A 25,930-nucleotide genomic window follows, 5' to 3' on the forward strand; every position below is an offset into this window, starting at 1 on the left:
GTTGGACGCCCGAACGGAAAAGTGCAGGAAAAACTTCAAACTGTCAAGTGTTTGCTGGGAAAGTGTGCAACAAAATGCATTATGCTTTCATTTTTTGCTTCACCGAATGTCTTCAGCAGTTTGAATTTTTAAAGTTGTTTATTGTAATTTAAATATTTAAATAATAATTTAATTGAAAATTTTTGTGCCAATCATAGTTGATAATGATGCTTCATTCAACGGAATCCAAACATTGCCCACTTAATTTATGTGGCGACCACCGATATCTAAACAAAATGTTTACCAATCGCATTAATTGCTTGACAACACAAACCAACCTCCAGCTCGAAATGCCTAGAGGCTTCACGTTTCGTTACCATCGGCAGCGCAAATCCCAACATTCACAACTAAATTATAATGAATGAGTCGCATCACGCACGAGGTGTTTTCAGGTAACACCCTCACCCCCCAACCCAACCCAACTGACCACCGACGCCCCCCCTCGGTTGGCTGTTTTGGAGTTGAAACGATCTGTAATTACGTGCGGACGTGCGTAAAATTAATTTGCCATCTTCAGCCCAAAACACTGCGCACACTGAACTCGGTGCTGCATGGCAGGCATGATCAGCAGCAGCAGCCCCCTCCCTCCCTTGTAGTTTCGTGTTTTAGTAAAAGGCATTAATGCACCATTCTGTAGCGCCAAATTGGGGCGGCTCCTGGCAATTTCGGGTGAGGTTCGGGCTTAGTTAACCCTCGAATGGCAGTTGTTTTGTTTTAGAATGCGTAAGAATATTTTTTATTTATATAAAAGTTTGTAGGGTGTTCGGGATTTCCCGGAAAAAAAATATTTTCTGTTTCCCGGGATATTTGGTAATTTCATAACTTTTGGAACCATTTTTGAAAATGCTCTGAAAAATAATAATTGAAGAAACTCAATATGATTTTGTTCAGTTTAATGCAGACATGCATCGGCCCTTTAACTACATGAAACTTTTATCTTCTAGGAACTTTTTAAAAAAAACTCTAGGTATAGAATTAATCAGATGATCAGAAGTTTTGTTTTCAAGAAAATAGATCTGTGTTATCTATTTTCTTGAAAAAACCACCAAAGAAAAATTTAGTTTTTTTATGTTTTTGTTTACCATGAAAATGAAAATCCAACTAGTATCGTTAAATATTTCAAATAGGTTTGTGAAGAGTTACTCCAATACTAGTATTCAAGAAATAATAAAACTATATAAAAAACATTGGGAAACTACTTTGTCTTGTATTGTATGATATTATATTGCAAAAAATGCAAACATATTTTAAAAATTTGCTCAAGTAAACATGAGAAGTTAGGAAATTGGAAAAAGCTTTGTCATTTTGTTCAAGAGCTGAAACCAGCAAGACCTGTTTTAGAAAAGTTATTTGTCATATAAAACATAATTTCTTTTTTTATTTACATTTCAAATGTATGTGTCAAACCACATTCTTTCGAACTGGTTACGTCATTTTACTCACTGTCTAAACTTTTTGATGAAAAATACTTCTCATCAAACAATACTTAAGATATTTTTTTGATTTAATGTACCATTTTAGCTTTTAAAACTAGTCTTCGGAAAAGTTGTAGGTATGGATATGGACTACACTGAAAAAATGATGCACGGTAAAAAAAATTGGTGATTTTTGATTTAAATTTTTGTCACTAAAACTTGATTTGCAAAAAACACTATTTTTATTTTTTTTTATTTTTTGATATTTTTTAAGAGGATTTTTCAGAACTTTTCAGAAATGTCCAGGTTGTGCAAAAAATCTTTGAGCGAGTTATGAATTTTCGCAGTTTTTCATTTTTTTAAATTAGTGCTCATGTTTGCCCTTTTTTGAAAAAAATATTTTTGAAAAGCTGAGATAATTCTCTATATTTTGCATTTTTTTTATTTTGTTGATACGACCCTTAGTTGCTGAGATATTGCCATGCAAAGGTTTAAAAACAGGAAAATTTATGTTTTCTAAGTTCCACCCAAACAACACACTATTTTCTAATGTCGATATCTCAGCAACTAATGGTCCGATTTTCAATGTTAAATATACGTTAAATTTTTCGATCTTTTCGAAAAAAAATATTTTCAAAATTTTTTAAACCAAAACTAACATTTCAAAAGGGCCAAACATTCAATATTACGCCCTTTTAAAATGTTAGTATTAGTTTAAAAATTTTGAAAATATTTTTTTCAAATAGATTGGAAAATTTAACGGCTGTTTCATATTTTAACATTGAAAATCGGACCATTAGATGCTGAGATATCGACATTAAAAATGTGGGCTGTTTGGGTGAGACTTAGAAAACATCAATTTTCCTGTTTTTAAACCATTGCATGGCAATATCTCAGCAACTGAGGGTCGTATCAACAAAGTTTAAGAATGCAAAATAAAGAGAGTTTTCTCAGCTTTTCAAAAATATTTTTTTCAAAAGTGGGCATACATGTGCCTTAATTTAAAAAAATGAAAAACTGCGATTATTTTCAAAAAAGTCACCTAAAAATGGACTTAACTTGAAATCAGTGCACTTTATCAAAATTTCACTAAAGTACTTTTTAATTGTAAATTTGATTTTAAATTAAAAAATGAAGTTGAAAAATTTTTGCGACCAATTTTTTTATTATTTGAAAAAATCAGTATTGATTAAAAAATTCATAACTCGGTCAAAGATTTTTTGAACAACCTGGAAATTTCTGAAAAGTTGGCATTTGATGTCCTCTAAAACATTTAAAAAAAATTAAAAATAATGTTTTCTTTGCAAATCAAGTTTTAGTGACAAAAAATTAAATAAAAAATCATCAATTTTTTTTTTACCGTGCATCATTTTTTTCAGTGTAGTCCATATCCATACCTACAACTTTGCCGAAGAGACCAAATCGATCAAAAAATTCCTTCTAAAGATACAGATTTTTGAATTTTCATACATCATTTTTGTATGGACAGCCGCCAAATTTGTATGGAAAATTATATGGAAAATTTAATGATGTAAAATGGCTTCTTTGGGCATACCGAAGGCACCAAAAGATTTCAGTCGGATTAAAAAATACAAAAATTAAAATTTTAGAGAAAAGACCGATTTCGTAGAGAATTGCTCAGATTTAAAAATGTATTGTTTGTTCAAAAAAATAGTATTTGACAAATATTTAAATATTGAAAAAGGTTTTTTAAATTTACAATATTAGATCGACAAATAAAACATTAAATCGGATGTAGAACACCATTTGTTTTCCTGAAAATATTATTTATGTATGTAGTAAATGCCAGATGTTTTTGTCGATTGCAAAAAGGCTTAAAAAGGCTTGAAATAAAAAAACTCAAAGGCTTGAAATAAAAAACAAGGTCATGAACAATCCAAAATTTGAGGTTTGATACCAAATAAAACTTATAATCGAAAATGACAAAACATTTTTTTAAATGCACTTTATTTTAGTTATAAGCAAATTCAGGTCAAAATTACAAAATAAATTATGCATGCAATTTTTAAAATAAATCTTTAAACGACAGATGTTCTTTACAAGTTTTTTTTTAAATATTTTTTAAAATAAAACCTCATAAAAAATTGTTTTACGGCTTACTTGATTGGGAATTTAAAAAAAACTATCAACTAAGTCTTAAAAAAGAAAGTTTTGGAAAATTTCTTAGCACTTTGAACTTATTAATCTAGGATGCGTTTCCTTCGAGGAATATTTTTAGATTGTTAGAAAAACTGAACAAACATCGAAAATTTCAACCTAAAATCCTATAGCTTTAAAACGGAGCTTTTTATAAAATTAAATTGTTAAGTCATTTTCGATAACAACTTTTTTGTTTCGAAGAAATTTTAGAAAATTTGTTGAAAAACCAAAAATAAGCAATTTTGAAATTGTATCTCATTGTTTGTCAGAGAAGTGATGTTTTAAAAAGAATTTGGCACATTTCGCTGAATCATACTAACATAAAAAAATTATAGTGTTTTGGAATCGTTTTTCAAATTATTCACAAAACTTCGTATTTTTGAAAAAATACTCAAAATTTAATTTTAAATTTTTACATTTAATTTTTACAATATGGGTATCTTATCATCGGAATTTTTTATATATTTCGAATGATATAATAATAATATTTTTTTAAATTCACAAAAGTATGCATTTTTGAAAATATACTCGAAGTTTCATTTTTTTTTCAACATGGGTATGACATTTTTGGGATTTTTTTTATCATTTTCGAATACAGTATTATTTTTTTGAAAATACTCTAAATCTTCACGAAAAATCTGCGCATTTTCGAAAAACTGCTCAAAATTTCAGTTTCACACAATATGGGTTTTTTTTTTCAACATGGGTATGAAATGATTGGGATTTTTATATATTTCAAATATAGTATCATTTTTTTTGAAAATACTCAAAATTTTCACGAAACTACACATTTTCGAAAAAAAAAACACACAAAAGGAGAATGGGCAAATTTGGTCCAAGGATGTACACGAACGGGACCAACTTTTTTCGAAAGATCTCGCCGAGACATTAAAAAAAGTCTTCTGGACCAGCTCTCCAAACCCCGGGGTTCAAAAGTTACATGCTATTGAAGTTTGAGCATTTTGGGTTAAAATGTACAAAAAATCGTATTTTTGCTATTTCTAAAATCATTCATAAAATCCCTGTTTCATTATGGATTTCGATTTTCTTGACTTCATTCGACGCGTATCAGCAAAAACTATGAGTTCTGATATGTCTTAGCATGATTGAAACATGATTTCTCTTGTTTTTATCCGTTTGAACCGTTTGTGCAAGAGGCATCCCATAGAAACAAGTCGAAACTTCAAGGTTTTGAAACCGGATCCGACCCAGACTGCTTCAGTGAGTATGGAAGGCTTCAGTGCAATGTTGTAACAACTTATTGGGATGGTCTGAGTCATCCGAGAACTCCTTGGAGTTAAGACCGGTGAGTCTACCGCCGTAACAAGCAAGATGTCGGCGGTTTTTGACCACTGCTCATACCCGCATGGCTTCAGTGAGTATGGTAGACTACTATGCTTATGTGTTGGAGTGTCCTGGGTTCTCCTAGGACTCCCTGGAGTTAAGATCGGTGGGTCTACTACCGTAACAAGCAAAATGTCGACCGGTTTTGACAACGGAACATACCCGCATAGCTTCAGTGAGTGTGGTAGACTACTTTGCTAATGTGTTAGGATGCCCTGGGTCATCCAAGGACTCCCTGGAGTTATGATCTGTGGAGCTACAGCCGTAACAAGAAAGAGGTCGACGATTTTTGACCCCGGAACATACACGCATAGCTTCAGACAGTATGGTAGACTGCTAGGACTCCCTGGAGTTTAGATATTTAGGTCACTGTAACAAGAAAAAGGTCGATGATTTTTAGCCGCGCATCATAACCGCAAAGATTCAGTGAGTATGGCAGACTGTATTGCTGTTATGTTGGGATGTTCTGGACCATTCAAGGGAGTCCTTGTAACAGCCGTAGACCTACAGATCATAACATAAGGGAGTCCTTGGATGACCCAGGACATCCTAACACATTAGCAAAGTAGTCTACCACACTCACTGAAGCTATGCGGGTATTTCCGTTGTCAAAACCGGTCGACATTTTGCTTTGTAGACCCACAGATCTTAACTCCAGGGAGTCCTAGGAGAACCCAGGACACTCCAACACATCAGAATAGTAGTCTACCATACTCACTGAAGCCATGCGGGTATGATCCGTGGTCAAAAACCACCGACATCTTGCTTGTTACGGCGGTAGACTCACCGGTCTTAACTCCAAGGAGTTCTCGGATGACTCAGACCATCCCAATAAGTTGTTACAACATTGCACTGAAGCCTTCCATACTCACTGAAGCAGTCTGGGTCGGATCCGGTTTCAAAACCTTGAAGTTTCGACTTGTTTCTATGGGATGCCTCTTGCACAAACGGTTCAAACGGATAAAAACAAGAGAAATCATGTTTCAATCATGCTAAGACATATCAGAACTCATAGTTTTTGCTGATACGCGTCGAATGAAGTCAAGAAAATCGAAATCCATAATGAAACAGGGATTTTATGAATGATTTTAGAAATAGCAAAAATACAATTTTTTGTACATTTTAACCCAAAATGCTCAAACTTCAATAGCATGTAACTTTTGAACCCCGGGGTTTGGAGAGTTGGTCCAGAAGACTTTTTTTAATGTCTCGGCGAGATCTTTCGAAAAAAGTTGGTCCCGTTCGTGTACATCCTTGGACCAGCTCCCATACAAATTTGCCCATTCTCCTTTTAGTTTATTGCAATATGGATATCAAGCGATCGGGATTTTTTCATACATTTTGAAAGCTGTAGAACAATCTTGTGAAAATACTCAATTTCTTTTACAAAACGCGTATTTGAGATAAAATGCTCAAAATTTCAGTTTCACGCAATATGGGTTTTTTTTCAACATGGGTATGTAAAGATTGGGATTTTTATATATTTCTAATATTTTTTTGAAAATACTCAAAATTTTCTCGAAACTACACATTTTCGAAAAAAAACACTCAAAATTTTAGTTTATTACAGTATGGATATCAAACGATCGGGATCGGGAAAATACTCTTTTTTTTTACAAAACGCACATTTTAGATAATATGCTCAAAATTTCAGTTTTTCACAATATGGGTTTTTTTCATCATGGGTATGAAATGATTGGGATATATTTCGAATGCATATTTTTTTAAATACTAAAAAAATTCAAGAAACTACACATTTTCGAAAAAAAACACTAAAATTTTAGTTTATTACAATATGGATATCAAACGATCGGGATTTTTTCAAACATTTTGAAAGCTGTTACACAATTTTGTGAAAATACTCAATTTTTTTACAAAACGCGTATTTTAGATAAAATGCTCAAAATTTCAGTTTTTCGCAATATGGTTTTTTTCATCATGGGTATGAAATGATCGGGAGTTTTTTATATATGGGTCATTCCATCTGAAGCGGAACAGCATTTGAAAATTACCCTCTCCGATCCTGCTCAAATTTGGCAGAGCTATTGATACTATCAAAACATGCAAGAATCCCGAATTTCATCCAAATCGGACCACCCCCTCCATTTTTGTACCTCCCCAAAAAATCGACTTTTTGGCGATTTTTGGCCAAACCTCCTAGTTTCAAACGGCGATAGCTCAGGAACCACAAATCTCAGAAGGTCGGTCTTAGACTCAATTTTGAAGGAAATTGGATGTAAAATCCATTTCCGTGATCAAAATGTTGATTAATTTATTTTTTCTACCTGTATTGCGCAATTGAAAACTTTAAACGGCCGTATCTCAAAACACCCCAACTTATTTTTTTTATTTGACCTCACCATCGTGTTCCCCGGCCAATTTTACATACAGTATGTAAAAAAAGTATTTACACCCCTTGGGCACTATGCACATATTGTGATGAAACATCTAAACAATTTAATGTTGACAGAAACCTAGTACTACGTTTTGTTCAGAAACTCATGCCAGACATTTTGCTATGAAAAGATGATTTCTATAAAAGTTATATAACAAATACTATTACGAAACTAAAAAGGTGCAAAAGTTTGTACACCTTTCGAAAAATTAACATAAATAATGTTATTTGTTGACAAACCACCATAAATCCAGTCTCCCAACTTCAAATAGGCATCCTTGACTGATTAAAAATAATTTGGATTGAATATAAAGTTTACTAACTACTTAGTATAAAAGTTTATATAACTCTGGAAATTCTATATAAAACTTATCTAAACTTAATTTTGCAAACTTTTAATTCAACTAAATGTCAATATATTACCATAGAATTGCTAAATAAACATTTTGGAGTGGGTATAACACCGTTTTGGGGGTATTTGTATCGATAGAATAGATTTTTCGTTGGAATTTCGTACCAACCCGGAATTACGTCGTCGGAAAATCCGCCGGCATCCGAACCGGTCCACAATTCTTAAGTCAGCCTATATGGCATCGGAAAGGGCATAAAATTTCCGATCTTTTGATACCCATACATCTAGGTTTTCTATAAAACCCACGTCTTTAAATACCTGGGCAAAAAGTAAGTTTGATCCACGAGAACAAAAATTACGAAATTCCATACATTTTTGGCAGATTGCTCAAACAAAACCATAACAACGTTTTTACCTAGGTATTTAAAATCGTGGGTTTTATAGAAAACCTAGATGTATGGGTATCAAAAGATCGGAAATTTTATGCCCTTTCCGATGCCACATAGGTTGACTTAAGAATTGTGGACCGGTTCGATGCCGGCGATTTTCCGACGACGTAATTCCGGGTTGGTACGAAATTCCAACGAAAAATCTATTCTATCGATACAAATACCCCCAAAACGGTGTTATACCCACTCCAAAATGTTTATTTAGCAATTCTATGGTAATATATTGACATTTAGTTGAATTAAAAGTTTGCAAAATTAAGTTTAGATAAGTTTTATATAGAATTTCCAGAGTTATATAAACTTTTATACTAAGTAGTTAGTAAACTTTATATTCAATCCAAATTATTTTTTTAATCAGTCAAGGATGCCTATTTGAAGTTGGGAGACTGGATTTATGGTGGTTTGTCAACAAATAACATTATTTATGTTAATTTTTCGAAAGGTGTACAAACTTTTTGCACCTTTTTAGTTTCGTAATAGTATTTGTTATATAACTTTATAGAAATCATCTTTCATGAGTTTTTGTAGAAAATGTCTGGCATGAGTTTCTGAACAAAACGTAGTACTTGGTTTGTGTCAACATTAAATTTTTTAGATGTTTCATCACAATATGTGCATAGTGCCCAAGGGGTGTAAATACTTTTTTTACATACTGTAAGAATCACCTATCGACAGAAATGAATATGTTTCGTTCCAGAGATATCGAATTTTAAAGTTTTGTGTTTGTTTTGGGTTATCTTATTTTTGTCTTTCTACCAGTGATTCAAATAACTTATGGTCTAAGCACGGTGTAATAAATTCAGAATTCGATTAAATTTTGCAATTGTGATGATAAAGTAATACTATTTGAAAAATATTCTAAAATGTAGTACAGCGGAAAAACGGTTAAACAAGACTGAAAAGACTAAAAACAATGATTCATTTCGATGCATGCTTAACTGCCTTTAATATGTTTTTCTGATTGTTTTGCAAATTTAGCTAACTCGAAATCTTGATCTCTGGCCCAACAATTTCCTCATCCGAGATCCACATTCCAGCAGCGCCTCCCGAAACGACCTGATCAGATCAGCGCAATGTCCTCCAGCCTCCAGGTCAGCAGTGCCTGCCTGCCTGTCCGACGACACTGCGTGCCAAAGTCCGCCATCCACTTGTTCAAAGCCTCGTTGATCCAGCTGGTCACCAATCCCTTCCAGTGAGTATTGTTTACCTCCACTCCAGTCGAGCATTTCTTCGAGCAGGTAACTGCCACTGCCCGATAACCCAGTTGTTTCAGGTTTAACATACCACCATAACCGCCCGCAACATGTTGAGGTGGATCACCTCAAATCCGCATGTTCAGCGGTTTTCGGCCAGCTTGGTACCAACTGGAACCTTGAACTGCAGGTCACTTTTGAGAACTTCATTTACCGATCGCATATCGGGGTGTACCTCGTTACGGTCATGTAGCGGATCACCTTGATCAGGTAGGCTTCCGATAGGATGCACAGCAGCAAGCGAAAGCAGAAACCGCTTCCAGCGGAGATGTCGGTGATCTGGGGTTGGATCACCAAACAGCAGGATCATCACCAAATTGTTTGGGAATGACAGAACCGACCCAGCATCGGCACGGCTAGGATCAGCAGCCAGATGTTGAGCTGGGGATGCACCAAGTGGTACACCACGTTCCTGCTCAAGCTTCGGTAGCACCAAACACAGTCCGATCTTGTCGAACACGTACATTTGCTCGGCGAACGCGTTGGCAAAGATCGCTCGAGAGATGATCATATCGATGTTTAGCCAGATCGCGTTCAACTTTGGCACGATAATTTGAGTACGTAATTTGTTTGTTGGAGGCCATCACGAATCGGTACCGAATCCGGGCACTTCCGAACACCGCCTTGCAGACTTCAATATCCAGGCCTGTTAGTTCACCATTGGCCAGCGTTGCGTACGTCGAGTCCCTGGATTCGTAGTGACTCCAGTCGCGGCGGTCGTCAGAACATCCGTTAAAGAGGAGTTTGCTGGAAATGTCAGGCGACGTTTATCCACCGATACTGAGGACTTGCGGATATGTCAATCAAAATACTGCCGTTGAAAGGCGAATTGCCATGCGTCGAGAGTTATTGCCAAACGCAGTTAAATCGAGGTCGTTTTAAACGAAGCGCAGCGCATTTGTACCATCAAGAAGGAACATAACCTTCCTCTTAGCGATGATGTTACTCGATTCTGCCGTTCAACCACGCATCGAAGTGGATGACGATGTCCAACGCCCCGAGTAACCCGCTGAATGTGTTCGATGATTTTCAGTAACCATCCTGATTTTCAACTTGCCTCAAAAGTGGCAATTTGATACAGTGATAGCACAGAAAGGTCAAAGTGAAGAGCACTGAAAACTTCATTGCTATCGACTTATTGAACCAAGAATGAATTACAAATCATGAATCAAAACGGTTTTGTGATCAGGATCAATTAGTTTTAGGTAGTTCCATTGAAAACCACCTCGGTAATAAATTATTATCGATTTCATAATGAAAGTTTCCATATCACCAAATTACATCATTTCTTGCTCAGAAATCAATCAGGCCTGATTTCTAATAATGTCCATGCCATTGTTTGGCACCGCATATGAGGATGCAAAACCGAGGCGTGCATAACTGAAGCACAGAGCTCATATGATGGATATGGAAGACATTGGCTATAATGAAAAAAACCAAACATTTCGAATGTAATGAATTTTGAAACTTTGAAATGTTGAGTATTTTGAGAAAATACTTTTTTGAATATTTAGATCATTTAAAAAATGTTATAATATATCTCGATCATTTGATACCCATATTGTGAAAAACTTAAATTTTGAGATTTTTTTCGAAAATACGCAGTTTTTGTTTTATTTTCAAACAATAGTTTTACAGTTTTCGAAATGTGAAAAATCCCGATTGTTTGATATCCATATTGTAATAAACTAAAATTTTGAGTATTTTTTTCGAAAATGTGTCGTTAACATTTTGAGTATTTTCAAAAAATTATACTATATTCGAAATATGGGTCATTCCATCTCAACTGTGCACGAAAGTGCAAATTTGAAAATTACCCTCTCCGATCCTGCTCAAATTTGGCTGAGCTGTTGATACTATCAAAACATGCAAGAATCCCGAATTTCATTCACCATCCTCCACCTCATCGACTTTTGGCGATTTTTGCCAAACCTCCTAGTTTCAAACGGCGCTCAGGAACCACAAATCTCAGAAGGTCTTAGACTCAATTTTGAAGGAATTACTGCGATCAAAATTTAGATTTATTTTTCTACCTGTATTGCGCAATTGTAAACGGCCGTATCTCAAAACACTCTTTTTTTTTTATTTGACCTCACCATCGTGTTCCCGGCCAATTTTACAGAATCACTTATCGACAGAAATGAATGTTTCGTTCCAGAGATATCGATTTGTGTTTTCGAGATTACCTGCATCAGCTTTATTCGCCGCATCTGCTGCGGGCTGATCAATAACTGCTACCTGGCCATTTATTGAAATAATATTTCATCATAAATAATCTTCATCAAATTGAGCAAAAATTAACTGTATAATACTGTAGGAAACTGAAGTTTAATCGCAAATGTTTATCTGCTCGTGGGCATGAAGTGGAGCAAAAACCCCAAAACCTGCTTTATTATTATTATTATAGTTTATTATTGACACTTTACCATAATTCTGATTTATGGTTTAGATTGATCATATTAAATCAATTTTTATATAGTGAGCCAGCTCCATTTCATTAAAATATGATTTTGGTCAAGCTACATTTAATTAAAAATCCTTATACGTGAGGACAGCAGCCGTATTGTGTTCCAAGAATCCAAGAATGATGAAAAAAAGTTGTTCGGACGGTGTCGTAATCATCGCAACTAAATTTGGAGAATTAGCCGCTTTGCAGCAGATCAAACTTTGTGATTTTCTTTCAGCCACATCAGAAATCTTTTCCTACTCTTTGTGATCGTGCTTCACTAGAGTACAACGTATCAACAAATTTTATTCATTTTAATTCATATTTTTACTCAATAATTTATCGTGCACTTATTTTTCAGTGTTACTAACAAGATTAATTCTCGGGTGAGTTTAAAGCCGTAAGAGCCATTGTGACCTCTGACACATTTCGTTTTTCTAGAAAATGAAAAAATTTCATTTATTTTAAGTTTGGGGCACTTTGACGTGTAGATGAACAATCTCGAGCATTTTGATATTGGTTTTTCAGAATACCGGTGCAAAAAGGACTTTGTTTAACAATGGCTCTTACGGCTTTTTGAAAACTAATCCGAGAATTGCTTTTTCGCTTTCCAGCCTGTGTGTCGTCATTGTTTCGTCCAGTGGGTTAACACAGAAATTCACTTCATTTTTTTGAGCAGATAAACATTTGCGAAAGTCCAGTTTATACAGTTAATTTTTGCTTAATTTGATGAAGATTATTTATGATGAAATATTATTTCAATAAATGGCCAGGTAGCAGTTATTGATCAGCCCGCCTGTGTGCTTCTAGCAGATGGCGAAGGAAGCTGATGCAGGTAATCTCGAAAACACAAAACTTTAAAATTCGATATCTCTGGAACGAAACATATTCATTTCTGTCGATAGGTGATTCTTACAGTAGTATTTAACCACCTTGGGCACTATGCAGATGAAACATCTAAATTTAATGTTGACACAAACCACTACGTTTTGTTCAGAAACTCATGCCAGACATTTTTCTAAAACTCATGAAAAGATGATTTCTATAAAGTTATATATATATTACTAAAAAGGTGCAAAAAGTTTGTACACCTTTCGAAAAATTACATAAATAATGTTGTTGACAAACCACCTCACCTTACCGACATTTGATTGAATATAAAGTTTATTAACTACTTAGTATAAAAGTATATAACTCTGAAATTTATATAAAACTTATCTAAACTTAATTTTGCAAACTTTTCAACTAAATGTCAATATATTACCATATTGCTAAATAAACATTGGTATAACAGTTTTGGGGTATTTTGAACGATTGCCGGAATTTCGTACAAACGGATTCGTCGGTCCACATTCTTAAGTCAACCTATGTGGCATGAAAGGGCATAAAATTTCTCGATTTGATACCCATACATCTAGGTTTTCTATAAAACCCACGATTTTAAATACCTAGGTAAAAACGTTGTTATGGTTTTGTTTGAGCAATCTGCCAAAAATGTATGGAATTTCGTAATTTTTGTTCTCGTGGATCAAACTTACTTTTTGCCCAGGTATTTAAAGACGGGTTTTATAGAAAACCTAGATGTATGGGTATCAAAAGATCGGAAATTTTATGCCCTTTCCGATGCCACATAGGTTGACTTAAGAATTGTGGACCGGTTCGATGCCGGCGGATTTTCCGACGACGTAATTCCGGGTTGGTACGAAATTCCAACGAAAAATCTATTCTATCGATACAAATACCCCCAAAACGGTGTTATACCCACTCCAAAATGTTTATTTAGCAATTCTATGGTAATATATTGACATTTAGTTGAATTAAAAGTTTGCAAAATTAAGTTTAGATAAGTTTTATATAGAATTTCCAGAGTTATATAAACTTTTATACTAAGTAGTTAGTAAACTTTATATTCAATCCAAATTATTTTTTTAATCAGTCAAGGATGCCTATTTGAAGTTGGGAGACTGGATTTATGGTGGTTTGTCAACAAATAACATTATTTATGTTAATTTTTCGAAAGGTGTACAAACTTTTTTTGCACCTTTTTTAGTTTCGTAATAGTATTTGTTATATAACTTTTTATAGAAATCATCTTTTCATGAGTTTTTTGTAGAAAAATGTCTGGCATGAGTTTCTGAACAAAACGTAGTACTTGGTTTGTGTCAACATTAAATTTTTTAGATGTTTCATCACAATATGTGCATAGTGCCCAAGGGGTGTAAATACTTTTTTTACATACTGTAAGAATCACCTATCGACAGAAATGAATATGTTTCGTTCCAGAGATATCGAATTTTAAAGTTTTGTGTTTTCGAGATTACCTGCATCAGCTTCCTTCGCCGCATCTGCTAGAAGCACACAGGCGGGCTGATCAATAACTGCTACCTGGCCATTTATTGAAATAATATTTCATCATAAATAATCTTCATCAAATTAAGCAAAAATTAACTGTATAATACTGTAGGAAACTGAAGTTTAATCGCAAATGTTTATCTGCTCAAAAAAATTAATGAAGTGAATTTCTGTGTTAACCCACTGGACAGAGCAATGACGACACACAGTAAAGGGCAGAATTGGTTTCCGACGGAGCGAGAGGAAAATGCAATTCTCGGATTAGTTTTCAAAAAGCCGTAAGAGCCATTGTTAAACAAAGTCCTTTTTGCACCGGTATTCGACCTACTTACGAAAAACCAATATCAAAATGCTCGAGATTGTTCATCTACACGTCCTTCAAGTGCCCCAAACTTAAAATAAATGAAATTTTTTTTCATTTTCTAGAAAAACGAAAATTAGTGTCAGAGGTCACAATGGCTCTTACGGCTTTTTAAAAACTCACCCGAGAATTAATCTTGTTAGTAACACTGAAAAATAAGTGCACGATAAATTATTGAGTAAAAATATGAATTAAAATGAATAAAATTTGTTGATACGTTGTACTCTAGTGAAGCACGATCACAAAGAGTAGGAAAAGGATTTCTGGAATGTATAAAACTGAAAAATGTAAGAAAATCACAAAGTTTGATCTGCTGCAAAGCGGCTAATTCTCCAAATTTAGTTGCGATGATTACGACACCGTCCGAACAACAGTGTTTTTTTTCATCTATCATTCTTGGATTCTTGGAACACAATACGGCTGCTGTCCTCACGTATAAGGATTTTTTTAATTAAATGTAGCTTGACCAAAATCATATTTTAATGAAATGGAGCTGGCTCACTATATAAAAATTGATTTAATATGATCAATCTAAACCATAAATCAGAATTATGGTAAAGTGTCAATAATAAACTATAATAATAATAATAATAAAGCAGGTTTTGGGGTTTTTGCTGAATGGCACTATTTTGCTCCACTTCATTAATTTTTTTGAGCAGATAAACATTTGCGATTAAACTTCAGTTTCCTACAGTATTATACAGTTAATTTTTGCTCAATTTGATGAAGATTATTTATGATGAAATATTATTTCAATAAATGGCCAGGTAGCAGTTATTGATCAGCCCGCCTGTGTGCTTCTAGCAGATGCGGCGAATAAAGCTGATGCAGGTAATCTCGAAAACACAAAACTTTAAAATTCGATATCTCTGGAACGAAACACATTCATTTCTGTCGATAAGTGATTCTTATGTAAAATTGGCCGGGGAACACGATGGTGAGGTCAAATAAAAAAAATAAGTTGGGGTGTTTTGAGATACGGCCGTTTAAAGTTTTCAATTGCGCAATACAGGTAGAAAAAATAAATTAATCTAAATTTTGATCACGGAAATGGATTCTACGTCCAATTTCCTTCAAAATTGAGTCTAAGACCGACCTTCTGAGATTTGTGGTTCCTGAGCTATCGCCGTTTGAAACTAGGAGGTTTGGCCAAAAATCGCCAAAAAGTCGATTTTTTGGGGAGGTACAAAAATGGAGGGGGTGGTCCGATTTGGATGAAATTCGGGATTCTTGCATGTTTTGATAGTATCAACAGCTCAGCCAAATTTGAGCAGGATCGGAGAGGGTAATTTTCAAATTTGCACTTTTTCGTGCACAGTTGAGATGGAATGACCCATATTTCGAATATAGTATAATTTTTTTGAAAATACTCAAAATGTTAACGACACATTTTCGAAAAAAAAATACTCAAAATTTTAGTTTATTACAATATGGATATCAAACAATCGGGATTTTTTCATACATTTCGAAAACTGTAAAACTATTGTTTGAAAATACTCAAAAAAATCAAAAACTGCGTATTTTCGAAAAAAAAATCTCAAAATTTAAGTTTTTCACAATATGGGTATCAAATGATCGAGATATTTTAATAAATTTCGATAGTTATAACATTTTTTTTAAATGATCTAAATATTCAAAAAAAAAAGTATTTTCTCAAAAATACTCAACATTTCAAAGTTTCAAAATTCATTACATTCGAAATGTTTGGTTTTTGCATTTCATTATAGCCAATGTCTTCCATATATCCAAAATCATATGAGCTCTGTGCTTCAGTTATGCACGCCTCGGTTTTGCATCCCTCATATGCGGTGCCAAACCGAGGCATGGCATGGACATTATTAGAAATCAGGCCTGATTGATTTCTGAGCAAGAAATTAAGATGTAATTTGGTGATATGGAAACTTTTAACTTTCATTATGAAATCGATAATAATTTATTACCGAGAGTGGTTTTCAATGGAACTACCTAAAACTAATTGATCCTGATGTTCACAAAACCGTTTTGATTCATGATTTGTAATTCATTCTTGGTTCAATAAGTCGATAGCAATGAAGTTTTCAGTGCTCTTCACTTTGACCTTTCTGTGCTATCACTCGTATCAAATTGCCACTTTTGAGAAATTGCAAGTTGGAAAATCAGGATGGTTACTGAAAATCATCGAACACATTCAGCAGGTTACTCAGGGAACGTTGGACATCGTCATCGATCCCACTTCCGATGCAGTGGTTGAACTACTTTTCGACGAAATACGGAGAAACCTTGGTCGTCTCATTGTTCGAAAGTACGAAGAATCTATTAACATCAACGCTAAGAGGAAGGTTATGTTCCTTCTTGATGGTACAAATGCGCTGCGCTTGAAGAAATCGTTGGAGTCTTTTAGGAAACGACCTCGACCGCTTAAGATACTGGCAAATTTATCGACGCAATATCTCGTTGCTGTAGTGAACTCTCCAATATCGAAAGATCACGAATTCGCCTTCAAAACAACGATTTCCAGTAACATTATTTTGATTGACATATCCGCAAGTCCTCCCCAGTATCATCGTCTTACTCCAGTGGATAAACGTCGCCTGACATTTCCAGCAAACTCCTCTTTAACGGATGTTCTGGACGACCGCCGCGACTGGAGTCACTACGAGGTTCGCATCCAAACCATCGGGACTCGACCTCCGTACGCAACGCTGGCCAATGGTGAACTAACAGGCCTGGATATTGAAGTCTGCAAGGCGGTGTTCGGAAGTGCCCGGATTCGGTACCGATTCGTGATGGCCTCCAACAAACAAATTACGTACTCAAATTATCGTGCCAAAGTTGAACGCGATCTGGCTAGCAAAAGCATCGATATGATCATCTCTCGAGCGATCTTTGCCAACGCGTTCGCCGAGCAAATGTACGTGTTCGACAAGATCGGACTGTGTTTGGTGCTACCGAAGAGCTTGAGCAGGAACGTGGTGTACCACTTGGTGCATCCCTTTCAGCTCAACATCTGGCTGCTGATCCTAGCCGTGTTGTGCCTCGATCTGCTGCTGGTCCGGTTCTGTCCGAATACATTCCCAAACAATTTGGTGATGATCCTGCTGTTTGGTGATCCAACCCCAGATCACCGACATCTCCGCTGGAAGCGGTTCTACTGCTTCGCTTGTACGGTGCTGCTGTTCATCCTATCGGAAGCCTACCTGATCAAGGTGATCCGCTACATGACCGTAACGAGGTACACCCCCGATATGCGATCGGTAAATGAAGTTCTCAAAAGTGACCTGCAGTTCAAGGTTCCAGTTGGTACCAAGCAGCAGATGGCCGCTGAAAACGCGGTTACAGACATCCACCTCAACATGTTGCGGAGGATGATTGAGGTGGAGAACTTCCGGTACGATCGGATGGACCGCGAGTACGGTTACATGGTGGTGTGCAGCCTGGGGGAAACTCTGCTCAAACAGCTGATTAGTCAGGAAATTGAAGAGTTTGGATACCGGGCAGCCCGGCGCAAGTTCTACCTGCTCGAAGAAATGCTCGACTGGAGTTGGAGGTATTACGCGGTGGCGAATCACTTTACGTACTACGGAAGATTGGGGTTGGTGACCAGCTGGATCAACGAGGCTGGCTTGTGGAACAAGTGGATGGCGGACTTTGGCACGCGAGTGTCGTCGGACAGGCAGGCGTACGCACTTTGGGACGAGGACAGCATTCTGGGGCTGGAGGACATTGCGGCTGTTTGGTATCTGATCGGGACGGGTTGGGTCGTTTCGGGAGGGGCGCTGCTGCTGGAGTGGATCTGGTTTCGGATGAGGAAATTGTTGGGCCAGAGATCAAGATTTCGAGTTAGCTAAATTTGCAAAACAATCAGAAAAAACATATTAAAGGCAGTTAAGCATGCATCGAAATGAATCATTGTTTTTAGTCTTTTCAGTCTTGTTTAACCGTTTTTCCGCTGTACTACACAGATTTTAGAATATTTTTCAAATAGTATTACTTTATCATCACAATTGCAAAATTTAATCAGATTCTGAATTTATTTTAAGCCTACACCAAGTGCTTAGACCATAAGTTATTTGAATCACTGGTAGGGGAAAGTGGGGCAAGTGTAACAAGCTAAGGAAATGCTCGTTATAACCCATCAAAAACGTTAAAAATCTGTCGGATTTTTTTAAAATCATCTTATTCCAGGTCTTGACTAAGACTTTGATAGAAGAAGTTTTTAAAAACTCCTGTTTTTTAATGTAAAAAATTGATTTAAAAAAAATGATTTTCCGTACGTTCTTCTCAACTAGTGGGGCAAGACGAACAACCCGTTGGGGCAAGAGGAACAATGCATGAAATAACATGTTAATTTGCAATTGAACATTTATCACTTAGGTACATCAGATTAGAATGTATTTGAAACGTTTCTTTAATTTTTAGATTAATTAATAATATTTTACTAAAAAATTTATCGTTTATACAAAAACAAATTATTACTTAGATGAAAAAAAGGAAATTTTCATAATATCACTATATTTTGTACGGATTTTTTTTTATCAATTGTTTATCAGTTTTTAAGTACTTTTATGTATTTATTTCCCAATAAAATATGATGTTGCAGCAATTCGTATTTTTCCATAATAAAATCCATATGGTACACTTGCCCCACCTGGACAAGGTTTTTTAAAAGCTCTCAACAAAAATAGCCAAAAGTTAAATCATACTTTATAATAGGTGCAAGTCATTGGTAGGGACACTACTGATCTAGGAAAAATAGCATTTTGATAAAATGAGCCTTAAATCGAACCCTAAGCCTTATTTTGTACTTTCCAAATATTATAAGAAAACAAAGGTTTTGAAAAAAACTTCATTAAATCTCATGCCCCGTGGCGTTTACGTCGTTTTGGCGGTTATGTGGTAGTAGAATCAGCTAATTGCATTGCTAGCAACAATTCCTCATACTGGAAATAATCAAAATTGTAAAAATTACGGCCGTACGAGCGATTGTTCCTCTTGCCCCATATGGTCGTCTTGCCCCACCTTCCCCTAAAACATAAAAAAAACATAATTTTCAATCTGTGTGCCTATTTATAAAATAGTAAAGCAAAAATTCAAAACAAGCAAATTGCCTTAGAGTTTATGAAACATTTTTTTCCTAAAGTTTTCAATCGTGTTATCTTTCTTCTAAAAAAAAGATTTTAAATTTAATTTTGAAAAAAAAAAATGCCTCAGAATACTTGGAAAATTTGTGCATGGTTAATTTTTCTTAAAATTCATTTTTTTAAGTCACTTAAAAGTGTCCCAGAATAAAATTTCCAAAAAACTGTTCACGTCGTTGATATTGTTTTATTTTTAAAATTTGATGTGACCATAAACAGTGTATTGGTGTTTTAAAATTCGTTCGTACAAAAGCTATAAAAATGTTAAAAAAATTGATTTTAATTCTCTGAAAGATTCAAACGATGGCGATAGCGGTTATCGTTAGTGTTAAGACGATAACGATAATTTATCGTTATCGTTATTTCGATAATTCTATCGACGATAATCTTATCGACGATAACGGAAAAAATATCTAATATTGACTCAATCCAGCCATATCATGGTCAATTTTCTATATAAGTTTTAAAGCATAAATACTCAAAAAATTTTACAAATTTAATTTTTGTTTAAAAAAACTAAAATTTTCATAATTTGCAATATTACTATATAACGAAAGAAAGTTTTATATGCTTTTTCTCTTTTATTAGAATTTTTTTTTGCAAAATTCTCAAGTTTTCACAAAATACCTTTTTTTAAATGCTCTAATTTTCAAAATTAGGTTTAATACAATGCATCATTTTGTATGTTTTTTCACTTAAACGTCGCACATCAAACAGAGCTTTTGCACCAAGATTTTAGTATCTTCAAAATTACGGTAACTATCGATATATTTTTTTTTCATCCCCTAAAGTACCGTCTACCAAATAATTCACATCAAAGTTTGACTATTTTACAAACAGATTTTTTCAGGATTGGGTCCGTAAGTTTGACAATTTTGGTTTAAGAAGACAACAACTTTTTTAGTCGCTGTGCAAAGAAGTTGTTGTCTTCTTAGTCTAAAATTTTGTTGTAAATATTTATGGAAATAGTAGCTTATTGCTCGTAGTTTTAAACATTCTAAAATGTATGTAAAATCTGGGTGCAAAAAGGTCTGGTTGATATGCACCATTAGTTAGATTTTGTTTTGTATAGTGGTCATTGTTCAAATTATCGTATTTTTTTTTAAATACTCAAATTGTAGTAGTTTACAATTCAGTGCAAAACTAAGCGTAATTTTGTTTGCTATTTACCTTTATAAGAGTTTTATAGTTTTTCACTTAAATTTTCACAGAACACCGTAATTTTCAACTAAGTTAAATTTTGTACGATTTTTCACTTTTATCAGTTTTTTTCTGAAAAATACCCAAAAACATTATTACGAGAAAATATTAGTATTTCATTCCAGAAACTCTAAAAGTGGGAAATTGAATACTTAATTTTTCTTCGTTTCATAACCATAATGCAAATTATGAAAATTTGAGTATTTAACATACGGTGTTTTGTGAAAATTTTAGCATTTCATTAAAAAAACTCAAAAAAATGGAATCGTTTGATTTTGGAGAACAATTTCAACCCAAAACAGGAATTTTTTAGGTACTTTTTTCTCGACCCTCTCCGATCTCAATGAAACTTTGTAGACATGTCATTCAACACTTACAGTATGTAAAAAAAGTATTTACACCCCTTGGGCACTATGCACATTTTGTGATGAAACATGTAAAAAATTTAAAGTTTGACAGGAACCTAGTACTACGTTTTGTTCAGAAACTCATGCCAAACATTTTGCTACAAAAAACTCATGAAAAGATGATTTCAATAAAAGTACTATTACGAAAATAAAAAGGTGCAAAAAAGTTTGTACACCTTTCACCATAAATAATGTTATTTGTTGACAAATCACCATAAATCCAGTCTCCCAACTCCAAATAGGCATCCTTGACTGATTAAAAGAATTTGGATTGAATATAAAGTTTACTAACTACTTAGTATAAAAGTTTATATAACTCTGGAAATTCTATATAAAACTTATCTAAACTTAATTTTGCAAACTTTTAATTCAACTAAATGTCAATATATTACCATATAATTGCTAAATAAACATTTTGGAGTGGGTATAATACCGTTTTGGGGTATTTGTATCGATAGAATAGATTTTCGTTGGTACCAACCCGGAATTACGTCGTAGGAAAATCCGGCATCCGAACCGGTCCACGATTCACAAGTTAACATCGGAAAGGGCATAAAATTTCCGATTTGATACCCAAACATCTACGTTTTTTTCAAACCTACGTTTTTAAATACCTGGGCAAAAAGTAAGTTTGATCCACGAGAACAAAAATTACGAAATTCCATACATTTTTGGCAGATTGCTCAAACAAAACCATAACAACGTTTTTACCTAGGTATTTAAAATCGTGGGTTTTATAGAAAACCTAGATGTATGGGTATCAAAAGATCGGAAATTTTATGCCCTTTCCGATGCCACATAGGTTGACTTAAGAATTGTGGACCGGTTCGATGCCGGCGATTTTCCGACGACGTAATTCCGGGTTGGTACGAAATTCCAACGAAAAATCTATTCTATCGATACAAACCCCCAAAACGGTGTTATACCCACTCCAAAATGTTTATTTAGCAATTCTATGGTATATTGGTAATTCTCTACCAACTCACACGAAATCGGGAAGTTGTTCGACTGAAATTTGCGTGAACCTGTCTTGTGCAAAATCTTTGTCCCTGACGAAGCGTCCGTTTGGCGACCCTTTTTTGAACATGCGCAGCCTGAAATGGTGATAATTGAGGTCAAAGGGACTTTTATGAAATTAGACGCCCGATTTGATGGCGTACTCAGAATTCCGAATAAACGTATTTTCATCGAAAAACACAAAAGTTTTAAAATTCTCCCATTTTCCGTTACTCGACTGTAAAAATTTTGGAACATGTCATTTTATGGGAAATTTAATGTACTTTTCGAATCTACATTGCTTTTCATTTAGAACAATATTTTCATTTTAAAATTTCGTGTTTTTCTAACTTTGCAGGGTTATTTTTAGTGTAACAATGTTCTACAAAGTTGTAGAGCAGACAATTACATTGATATATAGACAGGTTTGCAACATCACGAGTTATCGCGATTTTACGAAAAAAGTTTTGAAAAAGTTTTTTGCGTTTCTCTTTGTTTCGTCGTCCGTGTATGTCGCGGGTGACCATGAATGGCCATGATCGATGACGACAAACTTTTTCAAAACTTTTTTTCGTAAAATCGCGATAACTCGTGATGTTTATAAGCACCCCTTATGTCTATATATCAAAATTTTTGTAATTGTCTGCTCTACAACTTTGTAGAACATTGTTACACTCTAAAAAATAACCCTGCAAAGTTAGAAAAAACACGAAATTTTAAAATGAAAAATTTTGTTCTAAATGAAAAAATGACCCTTCTGGGTCAATGTAGATTCGAAAAGAACATTAAATTTCCCATAAAATGACATGTTCCAAAATTTTTTACAGTCAAGTAACGGAAAATGGGAGAATTTTTAAAACTTTTTTAGTGTTTTTTTCGATGAAAAATACGTTTATTCGGAATTCTGAGTACGCCATCATATCGGGCGTCTAATTTTACACAAAAGTCCCTTTGACACCAAATTTCTATCTCATCACCGTTTCAGGCTGCAAATTATTGAAAAACACCTCTTTTTTCACATGTTCAAAAATGGAAGGGGTCGTACCGCCCCTCCGTCACGAGATATCAAAAAACGGACCTCGTATTCGTGATCAGGGACAAAAGTTACCTCTTAGGACAAAGTTTCACGCAAATCGAAGAGGGGTCGGGGCAACTGCTGTGTGAGTTGGCGGAGAATTACCCATTGACATTTAGTTGAATTAAAAGTTTGCAAAATTAAGTTTAGATAAGTTTTATATAGAATTTCCAGAGTTATATAAACTTTTATACTAAGTAGTTAGTAAACTTTATATTCAATCCAAATTATTTTTTTAATCAGTCAAGGATGCCTATTTGGAGTTGAGAGACTGGATTTATGGTGATTTGTCAAAAATAACATTATTTATGTTAATTTTTGAAAGGTGTACATACTTTTTTGCGCCTTTTTATTTTCGTAATAGTATTTGTTATATAACTTTATTGAAATCATCTTTTCATGAGCTTTTTGTAGCAAAATGTTTGGCATGAGTTTTTGAACAAAACGTAGTACTAGGTTCCTGTCAAACTTTAATTTTTTTACATGTTTCATCACAAAATGTGCATAGTGCCCAAGGGGTGTAAATACTTTTTTTACATACTGTATGTTAGCAATTTTTGTGCATAGGGAGCCAGATACAGTCGATACTAACATTTGAGATGGGCGTAAGTATTTTAAATATTTTTGCATTTCGTAATTTAAATATCGCTGTATCTTGAAGCCTTTTCATCGTATCAAAAAGTACTCGGAGACAAACTTGTAGGAAATTTGACGAGCTTTCCGAAAAAAATACACTGAAAGGAAAAAACACGCCTTTTTATGAGATTTTTAAGTTTCAAAGTCAAATTTGAAGGTGAGCCAACTTTTTTTCGTTCAAATTTTTTGTGTAAATAGCTTACGATGTTACAAAAAAACTCACGAAAAATTCTGGATGGAAATACAAAAATCATTTACCGACAACGTTTTTTTGAAAAGCGCTCTAAACGTCAAAATTTCAAAAACCGAAAACGGGAATTGATTCTCCAGACAATTTGTCATAAAAGTTTCGATATTGACCACTGTCCCATGTTCAACCCTTGTGAAGTTACAGCTGTTTTTAAAATAAAAATGTTGAAGAAATAGGTTTTTTGATGGTTTTTGGCATTTTCTATATGACAGACTTGATTTTTCAGTCTTGAAATTATTTTTACCGGAAAGCTCGTCCAATTTCCTATGAGATTGTCTTTTCAAAATAACTCGTTTTTTATAATTTATGCTAATTGACTATCCAGGTTTAAGTAAGAATATTAAATACACAGAAAAAAATCATGGTAATATTACATCTGGGAAGGGGTACATCTTTTATGTCAGAAAAAAGGTGTAATTTTACCTCTGGAAATGTGTTATTTTACCACTTTTCTGGTGTAATGTCACTTTTTCAGTCTAAATTGAGGTAAAATTACATCATAAAAGAGATAATATTCAACCTTCCAAAATTACAGCTTCCAAATTTACATTATTTTTTTTCTGTGTAATTTAAAAAAAATGTTGGTCATGATTCGCTTACCGAAGTCCCATACAAACCTTCGGATAATCGAATTTAGGATAATCGAGTCTGGATTGTATTGCCAATTATATATTTTTTTGAATATTTATACTTTAGATGGATCAAGTCAATTAAAAAATATATAAATCAAAAATATATCGATAAGATTATCACCGATTATACAATTATCGAAATAACGATAGTCTAAAAATTCCACAAATTATATTGAGCAACATATTTTTTACGGATCCACTAACAGGAATTTCATACGTGTATAAAGTTGAGGATCCAGGTTCCAATAACTCACTTCTAAAAATCTACCCATCAAACCATTGATTGGCGTACTGGCCCCGAGTTGTGAGGTTGCGGGACGAGAATCTAATCGTTTGTTTAGAAATTAATTACTTTACGGCCTGGCCATGATGGGACCGGAGACCGCGCGTCCATTCCCGGTGCAGCTTTATATGGAAATGAGGGTCATTTTTGCCAGTCGGTCACGCGGTAATTTTTGGCACAGCGCAGTGTTGCCAGCGTAAGGCGAGACCACCCAGATAGACGACTGCTTTTTGGCAGCCATTTTGGGTGACTAGCTGTAGCTATCTCTCTGCTGATCACGGATCAATCAGTTGCAAGTGAACCGCGTTACGGACGGGACGAACGTCGGGCGCGATCGGAATCGGGTGGGTGGGATTTTAGAATTTCGGAGTGAAGTTTTGTTGTATGAAGTTAAAAGAATTGAAGAAAATTGTGTTTAACAGTGGAAATCATGTAATTGTAAAGGAAGATAGTTTTAAGTGTTTTATTGCAACTTATATCAAATGTGAATTTTCTGAAATTTTAACATACTAAATAATAGCTTCTACAGGATTCTATTCATGGTAAGAAGATGAAGATTTTTTTTTAATAAATCAATTCCAATAATTTGATTATATGCTCAAAATATTTCTAAAGATACCAACCCACAACTTCACCCTCCCACAAGCTCAACCCCCTTTCTTGGAGCTTCTGTTTGTGTTCGGCAGCAAGAACAATATTTAAGCGGATTACATGGTTAGGCTCGGCATTGTTCATTAAACGATGGATTCGTAATCCTGTTAACGAAGC

General features: G+C 34.5%; 2 protein-coding genes across 5 annotated transcripts in view; both read left to right on the forward strand.

The window, feature by feature from the left end:
- The window catches only part of LOC6047519 (high affinity cGMP-specific 3',5'-cyclic phosphodiesterase 9A), a 431,410-nt gene that overhangs the window by 312,307 nt on the left and 93,173 nt on the right, over positions 1-25,930 (forward strand). The window lies entirely within an intron of this gene.
- LOC6047521 lies at positions 12,667-18,541 on the forward strand. The gene is made up of 2 exons (XM_038259076.1): positions 12,667-12,688; positions 17,150-18,541. Exons 1-2 carry the CDS (start codon positions 12,667-12,669, stop codon positions 18,391-18,393), a joined length of 1,266 nt encoding a protein of 421 aa, XP_038115004.1. The 3' UTR covers positions 18,394-18,541.

This window comes from Culex quinquefasciatus, chromosome 3, assembly GCF_015732765.1.
Source record: "Culex quinquefasciatus strain JHB chromosome 3, VPISU_Cqui_1.0_pri_paternal, whole genome shotgun sequence".
Taxonomy (NCBI): domain Eukaryota; kingdom Metazoa; phylum Arthropoda; class Insecta; order Diptera; family Culicidae; genus Culex; species Culex quinquefasciatus.

Coding starts and splice junctions, on each gene's coding strand:
- LOC6047521 (XM_038259076.1), top strand. CDS start 12,667: ATGGCGAAGGAAGCTGATGCAG. Junction 12,689..17,149: donor GGCGAAGGAAGCTGATGCAG/GTAATCTCGAAA, acceptor TGACATTTCCAG/CAAACTCCTCTTTAACGGAT.